This window comes from Meleagris gallopavo, chromosome 1 (genome assembly GCF_000146605.3).
Source record: "Meleagris gallopavo isolate NT-WF06-2002-E0010 breed Aviagen turkey brand Nicholas breeding stock chromosome 1, Turkey_5.1, whole genome shotgun sequence".
In the NCBI taxonomy this organism is placed as follows: domain Eukaryota; kingdom Metazoa; phylum Chordata; class Aves; order Galliformes; family Phasianidae; genus Meleagris; species Meleagris gallopavo.
Window position 1 is genome coordinate 12,321,496 of NC_015011.2, and position 21,907 is coordinate 12,343,402.

General features: G+C 37.0%; 1 protein-coding gene and 1 non-coding gene across 2 annotated transcripts in view; both read right to left on the bottom strand.

Moving 5' to 3' along the window:
* ORC5 (origin recognition complex subunit 5) overlaps positions 1 to 21,907 on the bottom strand; it is a 47,894-nt gene that overhangs the window by 13,301 nt on the left and 12,686 nt on the right. Inside the window, exons 6-13 of the mRNA XM_010728784.3 lie at positions 21,593 to 21,704; positions 21,121 to 21,251; positions 17,795 to 17,843; positions 16,641 to 16,731; positions 14,397 to 14,449; positions 12,676 to 12,788; positions 9,915 to 9,962; positions 418 to 528 (exon numbers count right to left, since the gene is read on the bottom strand). Coding sequence (XP_010727086.2) covers positions 418 to 528; positions 9,915 to 9,962; positions 12,676 to 12,788; positions 14,397 to 14,449; positions 16,641 to 16,731; positions 17,795 to 17,843; positions 21,121 to 21,251; positions 21,593 to 21,704 — 708 coding nt within the window. The remainder of the gene's footprint in view (positions 1 to 417; positions 529 to 9,914; positions 9,963 to 12,675; positions 12,789 to 14,396; positions 14,450 to 16,640; positions 16,732 to 17,794; positions 17,844 to 21,120; positions 21,252 to 21,592; positions 21,705 to 21,907) is intronic.
* TRNAG-CCC lies at positions 19,533 to 19,603 on the bottom strand. The gene has a single exon. It is a non-coding gene; the product is annotated as a tRNA-Gly (tRNA).

Below are 21,907 nucleotides of genomic sequence, written 5' to 3' on the forward strand. Positions count from 1 at the left end.
CCCTCTGCTCTTTCTTGACTACTGCAACTTCTGTAACACATTATCGGTGACTAATTCTGTCCATAGGATAGAGAACACTTAAACTGAAATGCAAGAAGGCTAGCAGACTTCAGTGAGAATCCAACAAGCTAACCAACACAGGTAACATTCCACGATCAAGAAAAACTGTAGCTGTTATAAAGTTTCAGATCATTACATAGATAAAAGCTTGTATTCATAGCTACTAATAGAGATAAATACTACCAAGAGACTTCAACTTAAATTAATAATGTGCTTATTTTTCCATTATATTCCATTAAAATAGTGACTTAAAGAACCAACAAAAGACCTCCACACACATACCAGTGTGAAACCTTTTCAAAAATTCCACAGACAATATACAGGAAATAAAAGCAAGTACATATGTACTTGACTCACCTGGGAAAATATATTTGCAGTTGGAGCAACTCTGTTGTCCACAATGCTATATAATATTGCTAATAATCTGTCCAGAGGAAATGGCTTTGGTCCAAGGAGGTGATTGCTGGTCTGCAAAACAAACAGGAGTTTTTAATCCAGGAGATTTTTCCCAGAGTATCACAAAATGCTATTCTTGTAATTTTCAGTCTCTAGGGAGGCACAATCACTCACAGTAGTCTTATATATATATATATATATATATGGCTTCACATATATTATGGAAAACATTGAATACATGCTTTCCAATCAATAAAAAAATACAGAGAGCACTAGTTAACATGGCAAGAGTTCAAACTGCACAATAAATGGGAACATTTTGAGCTATAACAGAGATTTCCTGTCATTGGATTTATAGACTGACTTGTCCTGTTAAATTACCGTTTCCCATCTATGGATTAAAGAGGAAAGACCTGATTTTATGACAAGGTACAAATAGCTTTCTTCAGTTTATCAATGGGAAGACACATTAGACTTCTTAAAAGCTAACAATTTTTAGCTAGTGAAAAATGAAAATGTCCAGACTTCTTCTATTGCATACAGTCTGCAATCCACAATTACCTTAAAAGTACTGCACATAACAGCAGTTTTTATAAATCTGCAGGAAGTGTTTTTTAAATATGTTTTTTGGGCATTTTACTGACAGAAAACAGATGTTTTACTAGATAGTTTCAATTTGAAAATATTTAGAAAGAGGAGATTCTGCTAAAGTACCACCATATCTGCTTTGACTCATTTTAACTAATCTTTTCCTCTCTTAGACCTGACACTACTTCTCTGTTCCAATGGCAGTTGTATTAGCTTCTTATGAAAGGCAGCTGCAAATCAGAAATCTTAATACTATAAAAAACAAATAGGTCACATCACATTAGTTTTACATCACACACAACAGCTTTACTTCTAATCATGTTTTTGTCCAAAACAGACTGAAAATTATCAATTAAATGCCTACAGAAAAAAATCATCAGATGTTTCAGAACAAGAATTCTTCATCTTAAATGCCATATTAAACCACTCTGATAGACAGCCTTATGGTCTTCAACATGACTATAGTACATCAGCAGAGTAGATCTTGTATAGTTTAACAGAGATCATTTGATCTTCCACTATTAAGTCTGATCACATTTTCATGGGTTTGAGTCATAGCTGTTACTTTAGTCACTTCCAATGAAGAAAACTGATGTGCTTGCTCTATGTTCCATGTAAGGCCTTTAGCTGAGCAAAAACTTGCTGTAAGACCAGGAAATACACTGGCTCCTGTGAATACTATGCTGAAACAACAGGTAACATTCTGTCCTAAAACAACTGATTCTATAAGTTCTTCATTTTAGAAAATCGTAAATAGCTGAAGTCTTCTGGCTATTTAAGATTTTCTAGAATTATGAACTTCTCTAGAAATCAATAATGTTTCCAGATTTAAATTTCATGGATTCAGAATTGGCATCAACCAACGATGCTGATGACAAGTAGATGAAGTTATGTATTATTCCCATGAACACGATAGAGTTAAAGGCTGACAGTACAATAACTTCACATACAAAAAAAAACCACAACCAGAGCATAACATTCTTTAATGGTTACTGATAACTAAAGGAACAGGCAAGGGACATCCTGCTGCCAGAAAGTAGAGTTCAGCACAAATATTTACTCATTTTAAAGTCTGCTTTGAAAAGAGTTAGTGACCAAGTAAACGCACAGGGGAAATTGCATCTTCCTGTAGGTCTATTTTACTAGACTCTGACAAAATCCATGTGAAAGAAAAAAACAGCATAGAAGATGTAAAACTTAGTTTTCCCTTTTTTCTCTGCTTCTCATGTGGTACTTCTTTTAATCTATACCAACAGACAAGGCAGCAGTGCTACAAAAACACAGTATAAATAGATTCTTGAATTTCACTTCATTTATATTAGACTACAGAATTACAAGATGGTTGAGGCTGGAAGGCACTTCTGGAGGTGCCTGGAGGTTATTCAATCCAGTCCCCTCACTCCCACAGTTCAACAAGATTTGTTCGCTCTTTTATATATATATATATAACTAAAGCTTCACTGCTACTAGCTCACAGAACTGACTTTTTAAACTCAGAATCTACCAAACTTCAGGCAAAGAACAACAGCAAGCCATGTAGAAATATGAAGCAGAAGCAACTTGCAGACCAACTGATTTTCACATAATTGTTACAAGAAAACAGCTCTGATGAGTTCTTCACCACCAACAACCAAACATTCCTGGATATACCCATGAGGACAAAAACTCTTCACAGCTACTAAATTCACATACAAAACTAAGCCACTTTCACTGATTAGGCACAATGACAAAACTATGACTTCATCTTCAAAAAACAGCAGATAATACACTTGCTTTTAAGAAAGTCATTTAAACACATACCTTTCCTATCTTTCACAAGCACTTACACCTATATTTTAAGAAACTTAACCAACAGCATTCTTCTTTGAAGCAGACCAACATTAACCGCTGTATTAACTTGTTGTTAAGCATTAACAGACTCAAATTCTCCATCCATTCATCTATTCTCTTAAGTTTCTAAAATGCTTTACTCTTCACATAGCAAAGTGGAAAACTATAATAGGATTCACCTTTCTGATTTGAAGACCTAAATTTAATAGTCTGCACCACTGCACTCACCAGAGAGCCACTTGATGGAGTCAGGAGGACCCTCCTGCAGACGCCCAGGTAATGGTTGGTAAATCACTCTATGCAGTGACTAGTTTCCCTCTAGCTACTCAAGAGCTTTGCTGGCTACTGTACTGAATGACATTTAAATTTATGTGCAAATTGAATAGACCACAAAGCACCTGTCATACGAGGATGCTGAGAGGTGAACTGCTTAACCTTGAGAGGAAAAGGTTTGTGGGGATCTTATCAGCGTGCAGATAGATGGGGCTTCAGGAGGTCTCAATTCAAATCCCTCCTGCACAGAGCAGGGTCAGCTGTGAAACCAGACAGGTTAATCAGGACTACATCAGCGCAGTCTTGTAAACCTCAAAGGATACAGAGTGCACTCAGCCTCTCCAGGAAGCCAGTGACACTTCTTGACTGTCACTATAGGGAAAAGTCTTTCCCTTACACCTGGTACAAACATCTTGTTTCAGCTTATGCCCAGTGTTTCTCACTCAGCTACAGACAGGCCTTCCCTCAGCCTCCCCTCACAGGACAAGTGCTCCAGCCGTTGACTGCTGTGGGGATGAACTTGGCCAACTCACTGATATGTCCTGGAGATAGGGCAGAACTGGACACAGTTCCAGATGTGGCCCAAAGACTGCTAAGCAGGGATTCACTTCCCATGACTTCAGCTGCCCAAATTAAGGAGTTCAGCTGGCTGAGCCCAAAGCATTACATCTTCTCCTAAGAGCTGCTAGCAGACAAAATGATAGACATTTTAGGCATTGCAGACTACAGCGAATTCATAATATAACACAGAAATAAGTTCCCGATTTGCAGCATGAAGTTTTTTCTCAAGTATTTTTTAAGTAAGCCATTTTACAAAAAGGAAAAATACAGTTTATAGAGCATAGAACTGGATAATATGAAATTCTCCACACATGCAATACTGTCAGGAATACAGAGACACATTCATGACCGAGACTGTCAAAAGTTCTGACAAAAGGAAACAAGTGTTTTCCTTAAGTGTGTATTTCATTCTCTCTACTTTGACATTCAGCTTCCTTTTTTGTAGCATACGTTGATCTATTCATACTAGCAAAGCAGCCAAGATTAAAGAGGAATTTCAGAAGATAGTTTGTTTAAAAATGCTTCTGGAAAAGGACATCACTCAAATATACCATCAGCACCTTTGTGGCATTAGCTTTCAGAAAACTCATTTCTTCAGCAGAACTAAAGAACACTTCCAATACATGTTTTAGCTTCAAAAATCCAGGAGGTGTCCCTAAAGCTATCTCTTCACTAACAAAGAAAGTAGTAATATCAGAAATACGTCACCAAAACTGTACTAAAACCATCTATACAGATAAGCCCAATTCATTCTAGGACAGCACCACAGAATCACAGAACCACAGCTCGGGTTGGAAGGGACTTCAAGGATCATGAATCTCCAATTTCCCTGCTACATGCAGGGACACCAACCTCCCCATTTAATACCAGACCAGGTTGCACAGGGCCCCATCCAACCCAGCCTTGAACACCTCCAAGGACAGCGCTTCCACAACCTCTCTGGGCAGCCTGTTCCAGCACCTCACCACTCTCTCTGTAAAGAACTTCCCCTTGACATCCAACCTAAATCTTCACTCTCTCAACTTAAAACCATTTCCCCTTGTACTGCAGTTGTCAACCCTTTCAAAGAGTTGTTTTCAAAGAGGTGTTTGTAGGCTCCATTTAGGTATTGAAAGGCTGCAATGAGGAAACCACACAGCCTTCTCTTTTCCAGGCTGAACAAGCCCAGCTCCCTCTGCCTGTCTTCATAGGGGAGGTGCTCCAGTCCCCTGATCATCTTTGTGGTTCTCCTCTGGACCCTCTCCAACAGCTCCCTGTCTTTCCTGCACTGGGGGCTCCAGATCTGGACACAGTACTCCAGATGGGGCCTCACAATAGCAGAGTATACGGGGACCACTCCTCTTCTGGCACCCTCAGAATGCAGGTAAGATGGAAGGTATGAACTGCACACCATCTCAACCAGAAGCTTCTCAACAGCAGTGCCATGAAGCATGTTCTCCAATATCAACCAGAAGAAGTCAACAAACATACAGTAACTATTAAAACGTGTACACCCCAAGTAACTAGCAAGCACAATCAGCATACAGTAATTCCTGAAGTTGCATTTAGCATACAGTTACTTCACAAGTCTGTTTTCTTCACATTATCATCTTTCTGCTTTAACAGATTTGAATTTTCAAATTTGAGAAATGGTTTCTTCTGGAAAAGCCAGGAGAGTTAAATACAATGAAATGCTCCTTCTAGAACTCACACTTTACTGGAATTCTTTGGCAGAAATAAATTCCTGTAAGAGTAGGAACAGTTCAGAAATTCTTCCAAACAGAAGATAGTGAAGATTTATGAAGATCTTCTGGAATGAACTGAGGCAAAATACTGCATAAAATAGTACTTGCAAAAACTCAAGGGAACCCTCATATCATTTCACAAGGAAAGATATCTTCCACATTCAAAAAAATTATTCATGAATGTGGCTCCGGGTAGCCTGGTCTGGTGGTTGGGGATTCTGCACATAGCAGGGAGTTGAAACTAGATGATCACTGTGGTCCTTTTCAACCCAGGCCATTCCATGATTCTATGATTCTCTTCCCCAGTTGTCACTGTGTGCTTGTGCGGTTTCATATTCCCAGCGTTTGTGTGACCAAAGCCTTTCAGAACTTCACAACTCCAAATCCCATATTAACATGCCAAAATTTCATGAACAAGAATGAGGATTAGAAGCATTCTTACATAGTAAAAGCTTAAACCAAACTAAATCATCTGTACAATAAGGTGAAAATTCTTAACCTCAATTGGCTGAACTTTCAACCTTTATTATCATATGCTAAAAGATGGAAATATACTTCTCAATGTTCTGAGCAGAAAGTATTTTTAAATTTCCCTCACTGTTATACAACTGAAGTATCATGGGGTGTATGCTGGAAATTAAAAAAATAATTATAATAAATAAATTCTAGGTTAAAGTCCAGGTATCCTCCAACAAAATAAAACAACCACCAATACATCTGATCACTTGTAAAAGCAAACTCCTACAAAAGCAGCTCCACCAGGAAAAATCTCACTCACTTAACTGGAAAAAACATTGTCCCAGATCAACCATGCAACGAAACCCAACAAATTCTGCTCTTATCTGCAACAAGGTAAATACAGGCAATTTTTTCCCCTCACAGGGAATTCAAAAGATTTATTTTTTCTAATTAGAAAGCAATGCCTTCAGATTTTAAGCCTGGCTGTACCTAAACATTTAAGGCAGGATTTATTTCACCTAATGTTAGCTTCCTGCCAAGTGGATATGTACAGCCAAACTAGTTTCCTAAGCTCCCATTATAGCCAGTAGAAATCTAATCAATATAGTTTATGGTGCAATTCATCCAATTCAATACAGAACCTACTTAAGCATGAGATGAATCTTGCACTGCACTCCAATGCCCACACCAACTGGCTCTGCACTGTCTATAGGAGACTAGTTTAGATGCAGCATCCCCCTGGATTTAAGTGAATGTGAACTCCAAATATGATGTTAGACAAGTTTTTCTAAGCAAAGGTACCTAAGCACATACAATTGGTGTGAAAAACACAAGCGAGCCCCTACTTGTAACACTGCATATGTAATCCTTTATTCCTGTATTTCCATTTCCTTCATTGTAAAATAAATATACAAGGTTACATCTAGGTCACTGCATCTCTGTGCAATATTTATATAAAGTCAGAGAAAATGTATATAAAGTCAGAGAGCAGCAAAAGAAATGCTGGTCCAGAAAATCCCTTTGGGACCTGCAGTCCTTTTCTCTACTATTGCTGGTACAGTGCCTGAAAAAATTTCTAAACCAGACTCTGGCCTACAAGCAGTTAGAATTTCTGGCATCAACTGTTAGGAGTGAAAGGGCCCTTTTACCTGTCTTACTCTTACTACAACGAAAACCAGAGCTCTTATAGAAGGAAAGGACCTCCTGAAATGCTACAAAGTTCTGTCATACTAATCATTCCCCAAGACATATTTCAGTTTCTTGCATGCAGTCAGTTTAATGTAACATAGCAGATATCTTCTCTTCAATATATTTGATGTACAGGGTTACAAAATTTTAATTCTCTTCAAAGTAATATTAATTTTTAATACAACAAAGGTACAAGATGAGATCTTTCGCAAATTTGGGCTGTCCTGATAATGAAACTTACAGGTGGGCAATAAAGCAAGCTCATTTAAATGCACACATCTAATCACACTTTCTGAACAACAGCCCAGAGCTTTGGCAGTAGGCTAAATGGAAAACCAAAAAAACTAGAACTAATCTAATAAAGATTAAAAAGAAAAAAAGAACTGAAATCTTAAACTTTTGGGCCATTAATTTTGCTTACATAACTACATGGATCTTGTCAGTTACCCTCATTTACTTTTCTTTCCTCAGTACCTCTTCCTGTTCTGTTTTTGTACCTACTTGATAGTTTTTCATTTTCATGAAAATGTAAATAGACTACAGGGCATAGACTGTGCCTGCATGGTCTGATGCTGCACAAACAGTAACAAAATGAGAGAAATTCATAATTAACGGAAGTACTTCTGAGCACTAAGAAGTAAATTCAGACATAAGTGCATTTAACAATTATACAGAAGTACAAGCTCTACAGCACAGTTAAGGTGACCGTGACCTCTATATTCTATCATCCCATCTCTTATTTTTCCCTTTCTTTCACATTCCTAGCTGTTCTCATCTCCCTACTAGTTCCCATCTCATCACTAAGGCTGAAAATCCTATTGCTGAGAGAATAAAACAAAACACTGCTCCTGCAGAGGCTGCAGGAAGAACATTCTGGTCTAAGGCACAGCAATTATTTCTCCACTTTCTCTCTTCTGAAAATGATTTATCAACTAATTAAGATGTGGATGTATTTCAAGAAGATAACAGTCCTTAAAATAATCACATGCTCAGAAATATCTCTGGAGTTCACGTGCCAGAGAGAAGAGGTATATGACATCTATGTGTACAGGACACGTATTCAAAGACTTAAGAATTCCTACATATACTTAATTATCTACTTAAAGGTGCAATACTTTAAGTAAAATTAAAAATCAAATTTTCACAAGTATAATCAGCACCACTACAGAAACAGGACCCAAGGACTCTAATCTCCTGCAGTGCCAAAAGAAAAATGAGGGCAGGTTCAGAAGGAAGGGTTATTTAAGCTAAGAAATTATCAAATTAAATTTTTCACCCGCACTGCTTGTGGCGCTAAGAAGGAAGGACAAAATGATGATTTCTGCATGGATTTAGTACTATCTGTACTGCTCCTCTATGATTCATCTAAAAGCAACTCAACAGTTTACAAATGTTAATTTGATTTTTCCTCTTACATTACATCTACAAATACACATACAGGTACTTGTTTTCCAAGTACATCAAGCATCTGTTAGTAAAAACTGGTGCAGCTTCACCAAAATCAGTTATGTTTAGATACTTATAACTATGGCAAATTTAGTTAATAGTCTGATGGAATAATTACCTTTTTTTGGTTAATTGATTCTTTCTATGTAAACAACAGAAGTGCAAAGTTCTCAAGCCTCAACACACAAATTTAAAGTCCTTATATCTTAAACATAACTAGGAATTGAAGTGATTTGATTTTCAAAATCATTTGTTACCTTAATGTGCTCAGCAGAAATTGTGACACCTGGCTCTTCTAGACATGCTGTCTTTACTCATGATATACAGTGGGATTGAGTGTACCCTCAGCAAGTTTGCTGATGACACCAAGCTGAATGGTGCAGCTGATACAACAAAAGGAAGAGATGCCACCCAGAGGGACCTGGAAAAGCTTGAAAAGTGGACACACAAGCATCTAATGAGGTTCAACAGGGCCATGTGTATGGTGTTGTACCTGGGTCTGGGCAACCCCAGATATGTGTACAGACTTAGAGAAGAACTCATTGAGACAAGTCCTGCGGAAGAGGACTCAGGGATGCTGGTGGACAAAAAAGCTGGACATGAGCCAGCAGTATACCTCTGCAGCCTGGAAGGCCAACTACCCTGGGCTGCACCAAAAGAGGGGTGGCCAACAGGGAGGGAACTTTCCCCTCTGCTCTGCCCTCTTGAGGCCACTTTTGGAGTACAGCATCCAGGCCTAGGACTTCCAGCACAAGGATGTGGAGCTGCTGGACAGGTCTAGAAGAGGGCTACAGGGCTGGAGCAAAAGCTGAGGGAGCTGGGCTTCTTTAGCTTGGAGAAGGTTCCAGTGAGACCTCACTGAAGCCTTCCAGTTCTTGAGGGGAGCTTGTAAGCAGGAAGGAGACACATTTTTTGCACGGTCTGACAGTGAAGGCTTTAAACTAGAAGAAGGGAGATCTACGTTTTTGCCCAGAGGGTGGTATCCCTGGATGTAATCAAAGCCAGGCTGGATGAGGCCCTGGGCAGTCTGAGCTGGTGGGTGACAACTCCACTCACAGCACAGAGGTTGGAACTAGATGATCTCTAAGGTTCCTTCCAACCCAAGTCAATCTATGATGACCTTTAAATAGCTTTATTGAGTACATTTAGCTATAAAAAAGATGTGGAGGACAAATTTATGGTACAGTAAATTCTCACGAAATAAAAATGTATGCATCATACAGAAATGTATACAATGTAAAATAAATGCATCAGTAACTTATTTCAAGTAATGCCTGTTTCTACAGTAAAGAATACAGGATAATACAAAGTACGAAAGTATGAAATCAGTAGTGCCGTAGTAAGAATATCTTTGCTCCCAAGCTCAGCTTTGAAAGAAAAAATAGATACCTTTTCATGTTTCTTCATGAAGTTGGTCTTCTTAATTTTCCCATGATGCTGTAAAACAAGCAAGAGCAAAAAAACAAGAGGAAATACGATATGCAAATTATTTTCTGTTACTGTTACTGCAGTGACAAAATTAAATGAATCAGAAAGAATCATGCACCATGTCTGGCAGTATGCTAGTACAGTTCTGCTTTTTTATTACGCCTCCAGTCTGTACGTCTCTGATGCTGCTAAGTAATTCTTCTTACTAGAAGTCCTAAAATCACACTTAGCTCTTGCCACATCGTGTCCCAAGTGGTATAAAACAGCACTCTAATATTTTTTGATGTAATGCATAATTTATTTTTCTTATCTAACCCAGAACTGGTGAGAACAAGTGAAAATTTGCTTTTAATATTGTTCATTGCTACCTTCTTCCTCCAACCCTCAATCATATCATGGAAAGGAAGATTTTTCATTTCTTTTTCATTCCAGAGAAGTTCAAATGATGGCCCCTTGATTTTTAAAAATACACCCATCTGAATTTTCATTTTTTATCTCCTGCATTTCAGAATTCAGACGGTCTGCAAGTTAGCAAAATGACAAACTACACAACATAAAGCCAGTTCAAGTTGAAGGAGGAAGAGAACAAACAGGAACACAAAGAGAAAACAAACAAATAAAAACAATTTAAAAAGGAGCTTCCTTAAGAAAGAAGACAGTCCTAAGGTAATATGAAGGGCAAAATAAGGACACAAATGGCGTAAGGATGTTATAAATAAACAGGTTAAAAAATATATTAAGAGAATAAAAGAAATGAAAGCCGGCATGTATAAATGATACAAAATTACTGGAGAAGTACCATTCAAATATTCGTTAACATATTTCAGTGTTATTCCTCAAAATATCACTTGACATGTGCTTCCACTACTTTGAGAAGCATTAATAAGTGTATCTTCTTAGCACGCTCAATGAATTTTGAAAAACCCATCTCCAATAAAGGAATCTTTTGTCCATTTTAGTGATTAAAATTTCACATTTAGTATTTATATAGTTCAATACTTGGCCATGTCAAGACCTCAGTAACCATGGCATTTCTGATTGACTTTTGAAGAACTTAATATTGTACTGAGTTTTCTATAAATAATTTACCAGAGTAAAAAAAAAAAGAGACAGTTTGTTCAATTAACACATACCACACATACTTAGAGACAGCAAAGTAATCTTTTTACTATGCCTCTGAAAAGAAAACTGCTCTAATAACAGAGAACTGTTGGAGGGGAATGTGATCAAACCTACATGGCATAATAGTGAAGGATCACAACACACATTTTATCCATTTTAACGGTTATGCTGCGATCTCCATATGGTATATTTCAGGTATTCAATGGTGTTTCAAAGCAACTGAGCAGGTACTCCATTTCTGTGTGAGTACAACAAAACATGAATCTCAGAGCTCAGATTTTCAGTTAATTTTTAGTATTGTTTAAATTGAGACAATTACAATTCATATATTTTTTTTTAAATTAAAGAATATTTTAAAAGCAACTTATTTTTCATTTAATCTTCACAAAGCATTTGAATTTTCACGTAATTAATAGCATCACTGCCCATTATTACTTTACTGTTCTATCGGGCTTTTAATATTCCAGAATCCCACAGATCACAGCTATATGTAGCCTAGCACATCTACTAGTAGTGCAGATTAGCATCTCAATGCCCACGCTGTTGTTTGCATTCCTTTTGCTTTCTGGCAGTCATTAGTAAACTACTCAAAAAGATAGTTTTCTCTGATCAACTTGCAATCTCATTACAGCCTTGTCAAAACTATGTTCTGTTTTCGCTGTCAGTATGACTCAAGAACACACAACTTGAAGGCATACCCAAAAAGTGTTACCACTGGGCTCTGAGATGCACCTGTTTCCGAATTTTGCCCCAGCACCTGATGAATTGCTAATTGCTATCTGACGATACTTGCAGCAAGAACAGTAGCTTCTGTTTCACCCAATTCTTGGGGAAAATATTTAATGTCACTGACTGAAATGCCTACACTGTTCCTGCTTCAAAAACCTTAGAAGTTCACATTGCATTTACTGTGGGAAAGTTCAGTATGGTTCATATGCAAGAGTGGAAATCAACTTCAGAAATGGTAAAAAAAAGAGAGAGAGGAAAAAATTAAATTGAGAAGGTTGTTCAGTGAACACGAGCAAGAAAGATGTAACACGTTAGGTAACATGCCTTACTTGACTTGATTCTTGTAGGCTTTCTTGTTTGAGTTCCAGGACTAATATAGAAAAATCTGGCCAACAACATTTGTTTAGAAAATAAAGCACTTACTATGAAACTGCTTGCTCAAGCAAAAAGAACAAAAGATGCCCATAAAAATAATTTGTCAGTCACTGCTTACTAGAAGCACACCTACAACACTCTTATAAAAGACTAGACAGAAAGATGAAAAATCTTCAGTACCAGAAACCCAAAACTCACTTTAACAATTAAGATAATAGCATATCATTCACTTGGAACTGCAGTAAACTCTAAAACATGTATTCGCAATTCTAATTTGAGAAGAAAAGCATATTCTTAAAGACTTTTCCTCATGTTCTCACATTTTTTCCAGTTGCTCACCCTTACCTGCCATGAATACAATATATTCATGCACACATGCACATGTTGATAAATATCTCACACACACAAAGAAAATTCAACTGTCAAAAAGTTTTAAACCAGGACAATCATTACTGCTGAAAATTGGATTCCTGCATAAGAAAAAAAAACCCTTTACCTTAAGAAAGAATCTCTTATCTGTCCTAGCAGGATTGTAGGAGGCAAGGTAAGCAGCAATTAGAAGAAATTTGGAGTAGTAAGGAAGTTCCACATGTGCATGTGCAGAAAGTCCTGTAAAATAAACAATTGAGAGCAGATTTCAGTGACGTATAAACCTCCACAGACTTCAAATTACAGTGGTTTGTGTTCTCCTGTTTCAATATTGTAGTCTATATGATTTCCTTCTCTGCAGCTGTACTCCTGTAAACAAGATACAGCTTCTTTTGACAAAGCTGTTACCATGGATATAAAGTCAGGGAAGGGCAAGGAATGCTGTCATGAAGCTACACAAAATACACATCCTGAACTCCTTACAGACTTTTCTGAGAAGCAGTATTTAAAAATCAGCAATTCAAAAACCACTGAAGTGTGATCTCCCTAAAAATAATTCAAGGATACTTTCATTGAAGGACACCGTTCCAGCAAACAGAACAAACGAACAGACATTCCAGACTCTGGAGGACACAGCTCAGCATGGAACTGAGCTGCCATGCCACCAGAACTGGTGCTGCATCTCTGAGCAACAGTTCAGCATTTCACCTTTTTTAGCTACTCTTCTATTTTCTATAGAAAGGAAAATGTTCTCAAGACCTAGTGTGCTACATAATATACTTCATTTATATAAGAGTCTTATGTATTACAAGCACAAGTAGTACGGTCTACTGAGTATTTTTCTTCTCTTTAATGCACTTTATAATTTTTCCTTTTAAATATCCTCACTCTTGTCACCACAGTTGTTTCTTTCACTCACGTAGAATCATCAAACCACCTTACTTCATTAGTTGTCAAAGTAAGGAGACAACTAAAAGGTCCCTCTTCTACTTTCATTTACTTCAGTTGTTTCTTGCTCTTTAAAGCACTACTACCTTTATGGCTTAATTCAGAAGCATCAGCAAACAAAGATGAAGAAATTAAAGATGTTTAAAGGTTGAGAATCAGAGCTCACAGTGTGATGAGAAGCACCCTAGATAACAGCTAGTAATTTCTTTTAAGGTACTCAGAAAATTACAGCAATTTAGCTTTAATTTACAAACAAGAATGTTTTCTACTGCATACTCATTACATGGAACAAAATTAAAAAAAAATCAATCCCATACAGAGAATTCAGTTTAATAAAGAAGTGTCAGTTTCTACAACTGATATGCTAGGGTTGCATCATGCAGTATTTCCTTAATTACAACCACAGTAAAACTTAATATTTTTAAGCATTTTATATTTTTTGTTATATTACATTAAGCTGTTGGTAAACAGCATTTGATGGTCACAGGACACCTGTTTTGCACAGGAATGTGGTAAACCAGTGCAATGCACCAAGTATAACACTGACATCACTCCACAGACAATTCTGCCAGTTGGCATGCATGGGTTTACAGTTAGGAGAGGGGTGAGCCCTTTCCTCATGCATTATTAGATGGAGAAATACTGATGTAATGAAATTTGCTTATACCCCAAATAGCACCATAGGAAAAACTACTCCAAGGATATATGAAAGGGGATAAGATAGTAAAAGTCCTTTGTAGAAGGTCTTTTCAAAGAAAATATAGCTTCCCTAAACCGTAACTGAACATTAGGTATCCTCGTCCACATTAATTCCAGTTACACTTTATCAGGTAACAGTGATCAATCAGAAGAGAATATGTTTTACATTACAAGCTTCTGCACAGTTACTGTATTTGGCACCTTTAATCTGCCCAGGTTCTTCTTCTTCACACTGTAATCGCTCCCACTGTGAGCTAAAAGACAGAAAATGCAAGTACATAAATTAATATTTGTTATTCCCATGTAAAATCCTCTTTTAGTGAAAAAAAAAACCAAAAACATATACCAAGTAGGTAGTTTAATTACATGACTCTAGCTAGGCCAGAGTAGAAGTAGAAGTAGAAGAATAATTATAAATATCACGTCTTATTATATTGAATATAGGTTGCAATAATACAGACAGTAATAATACAGAACATAATTTTACATTAAGGTATAAAAGTAAAACTGAGTACAAGATAATTATAAAATATCTATTCCTTTCCTTTCAATTACTACAGCATTTTAAGTCTCGAAACAAAGCAAAATTGAATGAAGAACTGACAGTTTTGATTTTTTATTATTCTTATTTTGCTTAACTGTGTTTATCCTAACAAAAACAACACTATAATTACTTCAGACTGGAATTTTTAAGTCTGTGTGAAAAGAAGAAAGCTGATTTTATTCTTTTATGAAAAGCTTTGGTAAAATCAAGAAGAACATTTTGACAGTAAAGTAATGTCTGTAAGTAGGTGTTTCACTTAATAGTGAAATCTTCACCTTAAAGCTTCCCCTAAGGAACAAATTTTTTATTAGCACGTCATGATTTTAGACCATCACTTAGTATACTACAAACAATAACATTTTATTCAAGTACCAAAGTACCACTGCATTTTTAAAGATCCTCGTGATCCTTCCCTCAGCTGAAATCCTGTCTAATTTATTATCACATATTAGGTTTATCAGCCATGAGCCATTAAAACTTACAAAAATAGCTTAATGAGACCTGATGTAATACTCAAATCATAATGAACATTCAACCAAATTATTAACCCAATATTTCATACACTGTCTACCTCAAAGGTAGAAAAAACTTTCATTTTCATCTTGGTTCAGGCAGCACAACAGCATATAACAAAATTCCATTGCTGTAACTTAAAATTAGAAAACTCAGGAGTAATTACAATTCTATGGCCAGAAAAATTAATATGGTTATTTTTATTCCTCAAGTGCTTACAGTTATGCAGAAGTAAATCCTAGAACTATTATGCAAAAAGCTGAAATTTATAATAAAAAATGGCAAAATTCAAATTTGTAATCAAATAAAATAGTAAAGAGGGAAAAATAGTTATTTGGGAACCATTAATAAGCTACTTTACATCATCATGTTAGATTACACACTAATTAGGAAGGACCATTAGAGAATACAAAAAGTTGAGATTGAGAGTAGACCATAATAAAGATCAATACTGAATATGAATACACATTTGAGGCAAACAAAGTAATTAATGACTCACTATACAGCTAAGTCTAGCTCATACAGAGGGAAACCTATTCTCTGTTTCAAGGAAAGATCACTTTTCCAAGCCATTTAGCCAAGACACCTACCGCTCACCCAAGTTCTGTTACCAGAATACTCTATGGCCTCAGTGACATTCATTGAAGAAGAAATCATTATGTATCAGTACAAAGAAATCAAGCACTAATTATTTATTCCTACTTACATGGGTATAATATCAGAATCACAAATCTGAAGGATAAAGACATTAAGCCTGAGCCAATAGCTATCATTAAAAAATGAGCATGAGGGTCCTTTTTCTAGCAGCCTCACAAGTCAAATAAACAAGGAATTTCAAACTATACCAACCTAAGTTCAGTGCATGAGCAGTACAGCAAATTTTAACGTTGTCAAAAACAATAATTGTATAAACATTTAAGGAATGTTTTGTCCTTGGATAAAAAAACAAGGGTCAGAAAGCACAGCAAATACATAAATCTAATGAGTAAACAAAGTTGAAGGACACTGATGTTCAAAACCTGCAGCAGTAACTGTGTCTGTATGTTCTGGTGATGGATTCCCACGCTTGACAGGTCCACTTGTGGCAACGTTGATCTGCACAACCACCACAGAAATTCTAACTACAACCCGTTCCTGCTAGTTCACTCACTACATACTACTTATCACTTACTACTTCATATGCTACATGTATCAATTTATCTAAAAGATCTCTCCTAAGGTATCTAATTTTTAACATTATATGTCAAGAAAGAAATATAGGTTAAAAAGTAAAGATTCTACCTAGCAAAAAAGAAACACTGCTCACGAAAGTTAATTGAGACAAAGAAAATATTTACAAAGAAAGCTTGCTAAATACAAAAACAGAAAAAGAAACCACAGAAGGTTACCTGGATATTTCCCGGAGGTAAACTGTCTGCATTGCCTTCTTCAAATGAGGTTCAATATTTTTCCAGAGTTTGCGAGTGTCACGTTCTTTTGCTGCACCAAACCAAAATAAACTCTGTTAAATGTTTAACTCATGGAACACAAACCACATCTACAGCATCTGAACAGTCACAGGCAGAACACAACCATAGAATCACTCAGATTGGAAAAGACATTAAAGATCATTGAGTCCAACCACAACCTAACCATACTACCCTAACTCTAACAACCCTCAACTAAATCATGTCCCTGAGCACCACATCCAATGGTTTTTAAACACATCCAGAGATGGTAACTCAAACATCTCCCTGGGGAGCCTATTCCAGTGCTTAACAACACTTTCTATAAAGAAGTTTTTCCTGATATCCAACCTAAACTTACCCCTCATCCTGTCACCTGTCACCAGTGAGAAGAGACCAACCCCGCTCTCATTGTAAGCATCTTTCAGATACTGGAAGAGAGTAATAAGGTCTCCCCTCAGCCTTCTTTTCCCCAGACTAAAAAGCCCCAGTTCCTTCAGCCTCTCCTCATAGGGCACATTCTCCAAGCCCTACACAAACCTTGCTGCCCTTCTTTGGATCTGCTCCAGCACCTCAATGTCCTTTCTGCACTGAGGTGTCCAACTGAACACAGTATACACAAGGTGAGGCCTCACCAATGCCAAATACAGGGATAGGATCAGTCTAACACCCTGACTCTAAGTGCTGCCTTACAGTTATACATTTGCATACTACAATGCAAGGCTGTTTCTCTGTGGTTATTCTGATGAACTCTGGAACAGTTTAACAGAACCTCTGCTTTTAATTTCTTCAGAGTCTTGATAGAGAAATGACTTTTGTCACTGCTTTGCAGAAGTACTGCTGCTTGAGAGAGGAGAAAGTTGTACAGGGGAGTAGCCAGTTTTCAAAGTATTTCCCTCTCATTTTTTCAAAATATCACTATCAGAAACTTTAATCTGCTTCTACTGCAAATGTTACCTACTAGGTGCAACTGGCCTAAGTGATACTGCTGTGACCAGAAAAATTAACAAAGTGAGGATCAAAATAGTCTTCCAGAAAGTCAACAGGAAGACATGTGCACTCTCCTGTATGTGCTCAAATCAAGAACAGAAGCTTACCTTCTCTTCTGACCACCGGTTCGCAGTATTTAGAAAAATTGAGTGCTGCCTACAGAAAGTAAAAAGTACAACACATTAAGAAGGTATCATGCATTTGATCTACCTACAGAATAGAGAACATTGCGTAATTCATTGGTTTTATAATCAAAAACATTTCAGTCAATAATTACGCTGTTTTACTCCCAAATGTTCTACTGTGAAGTGTCACAACATTTTTGCAGATTAAATATAAGCTGAAATAATCAGATTGGTTGGCAGCAAAATCTGTTTTCTTTATTCAAACACTGTAATCTTTAATTTTTTTTAAATAAAACAACTAAGCATTATAAATGGAATTTAAAAAAAAAAGTTAAACCTTCAATTCAAAAATGAGTAATGGAAGTAAAGTATAGTCTAAATGTAGTTTAATATGCTCAGAAGTAAGCAACGTGTACTTAAAACAGACAAGCAGGAATTATTTGTAAAAACTGTCCTAAGAGAATGTGGGATTTTCACAAGGATCTAATCTCAATCTTTTCTTAAATGGTCAAGTAAATAGCACACAGAATATTGTAAAGTGACCATCTTCACAACTCATTCTCCTCTTGTCCTACTGAATCTTTCTAAATCTCTCTGCTAATATACGGAACTCAAGGCAGTATCTTCAACACATAAATTTAATATCATTCCAGAATATGTTACTAAGAATCACGCATAATAACATACATATTTCTAGATTATGCTAAGCACTATGGAGTGGTTCATAAGATACTGAGAATCACAGAATCACTAAAGACCTCCAAGATCATGTAGTCCAACTGACTACCTACCACCCATGTTTCCCCACTAAACCACGTCACTTAGTACCACATCTAAATTATTCTTGAACATCTCCAGGACAGAAGACTCAAACAGCCCCCTGGGCAGCCTGTTCCAGTGCTTCACCACTCTTTCTGAGAAGTTTTTTTTAATATCCAACCTGAACCTCCTCTGGTACAACTTGAGGACATTCCTTCTAGTCCTATCACTAGTTATGCAGGAGAAGAGGCCAACCCCCACCTCGCCACCACCTCTGTTCAGACAGGTGTAGAGAGCCACAAGGTCTCCTCCGAGACTGCATTTCTCCAGACTAAACAATCCCAGATCCCTCAGCTGCTTCTTGTAAGACTTGTGCTCCAGACCCCTCAACAGCTTCACTGTCCTTCTCTAGACATGCTCCCAGGCCTTCACGTCTTTCTTCCAGTGAGGGACTCAAAACTGAACAGAGCACTTGAGGCATGGCCTCACCGGAGCCGAGTAGAGGGATGGCAGCCAGCCTTCTCAGTTTTGTCATTCACCTGCCAACTTACTGAGGGCAAACTCTGCTCCACTATTCAAACCATTCATCATAAAATCATAAGATTGGAAAGGACCTACAAGATCACCTAGGCCAACCATCATGAAGATGTTAAACGAGGCTGGACCCAATACTGAGAGGAAGTCTCCCGCTAGACTTCACACCATTTATTACCCTCCTGTGAGCTCAGCCACTCTGTCAGTTTTTGATCCACCTCAATCTCTGCACATACAGCCCATATATTAACACCTTGTCTATGAGGACACAATGGGGGACAGTGCCAAAGGCCTTACTGATGTCCACAAAGACAATATCCACTGCTCCCCCTACATCCATCAGGCTGGTTGTTTCCTCGCAGCAGCTTATCAGGTTGGTCAGGCATGTCCTCCCCTTGGTAAATCCGTGCTATTGCAAAAAACTTCCTGCGCCGCCCGGGAATCGAACCCGGGTCGCAAGAATGGGAATCTTGCATGATACCACTACACCAGCGGCGCTGCTGCTGGCCCTGCAAGAACTATGCCTGATGGAGAGACAATCTCATCTAAATAGAAAGCTTCTAAATGTAACAGATAAGTTCAGTTGAAATTTAGACATATTTTCCTGTTGGAAACGCAAGTGGAACACTCAGATACTTCACTTGCAAAATCTCTTCATTGTTTGTAACCACTGACCACAATACATTTTTGAAATTTCAGTGGGTTTTCTCTACAAGAAAAATTTCCTAGTATACAGTAACTATATTTACTATATAACAACTGTTATAAACAATAACAACTGAGCTAAAAATTGGCATCGCTTTTCACCTTTACCTATGCAAAGGTCACCATTAAGAACACGTTATTTTTTTTAGTTTATTTTTACTGTTTGCTGTTACATTCCCCAATTTATACCTGGTTAAAACTCCTCTTACCAAATACCTTCAACATATTTTCATTTTCTCAGATGTTATTATATTACAAGAACTTTTAACTTACCTATTTTTAATTCCAACAGAAGGACAATGAAAATATCTCTGTCAATTTAACTCCTCTAGACCTCTGATTCAAATTAACATGCTATGTTTATGCAACACTGCAGAGCTCTAGCTTGCTGTTGCTACTTAACAGCTTAGGTACCTTAAAATCCTCTGTAGGAAGCAAATCAAAGGGAAATTTTACACTACTGAAAAATATAAGAAATTGTTTCAAATTTTAATTTAAACTTCCCATACTGATGAAGTATTAACAACGTTGGGTGACAAGTTACACTTAATAAACACAGGAAACCATAGAACTTGTAGTCAGACATGCAATGGTTATCTAAGATCATTCACTCTAATTTTTCTTTCACGCACTGAAAGTAACTGTCTCGTGTTGTACTGAATATTCTGAATTGTTCAGGAAACAAATACAACAGAATCTATTATGGACAACAGAAGTCCACAACTGCAGTGCGCAAAGTTCAAATCCACATTACTACATACAAAAAAATCTGAACAGTAAGGAAGCTTGAAAGAGTAAAATCATAACCACTACAAAAAAAATATTGTTATACCTAAGTCTGTAACAAACCTGTTCTTCAAGAACTGCTGGATTTGCAACAACTGCTTCTACCATACTTAGCAGTAGCCATAAAAATTTGATGAGATACATCTCCTTATTGCAACAGGTGAAAATAATTGGTTTAGTCCTCTCAGCCACTCTGATATTGTGGAACTGTTTGAGCAGAGGTGAGATCAAGAGAAGTTCCAGGCTGGGTGAATCACATACATACTGAATTCCTTTAATGCAGTTTTTGTCCTCTCTGTGACTGGTTGGACACTGTGTAATACAGGAAACCCTTTGCAGCCACCAGAACCACCACAACTTTTGTCATGCATCTATAGGAAAACTACATTTTCTGCTAACACATCTTCTCTTTGTCCATATTCAACAGCAAATCTAGACTTGCCAGAGTCTTTCTGGAAAACATACAAATAAACAAAGAACAACAATAAGAACAACAACAACAACACTAAAAGAGCTTTTCTCACCAGATGCTGAAGTTCTTTGAGATCCCTACAGACCATGTAGAAGACGCCAAGCAGAATATTTATATATGCAGAATAGAAATCTGCAGAATATTCTGGAGGATGATTCTGGGACAAGATCTTCTGCAGGTGTCCTATTTAAACATAAGTAAGTTTGGCTTATCTAAAAACAGCGTTAAAAACTGAACACATTTTAAATTAAGTGGAAAAATAATTCCCATTAAAAACAAACACAACCAAAAAAATCAATGTAACTGAAAGAACTAACAAGTATAATGGAATCAAAATGTTGTTTTTGATGTTCTGCTAAGAGGAGTATTTTAGAGCTCGTGTGAATATAGCCTTCTGCCTTCCAGTGGCTAACATGCTCTTCAGATTCAGAAAAAGGCATATCGGTAAATATTGTAAAAAACATTTGCACAGTTTGACAAAGTGTTATTCTATCCCCAAAAAGCAAATTCAAGAATTATATTACCTATGCTGTAATCGGGAAAATACAAGATGAATGGCTCAAAGCATCCAGTATTTGGACGAAACATTTCCCATACTATTTCACTAAGCAAGATAACTGTCACATTTCTGTCAGTCTACAAAGAGGGAAAAAAAAAAAGTAACAGATGAACAGAAAAAAAACATTGCATATTATAACACCAATGAAAAAAAATACCATGACACTTCTATTCAAAATAATAAGCAAAAAGAAATGAAAATTATGGTTTAATACAAATCACTACCATAATAAAGCTTCAGCTAGTCTAGTCAAGAGTGTCATACATTTGAAGATTTTCAT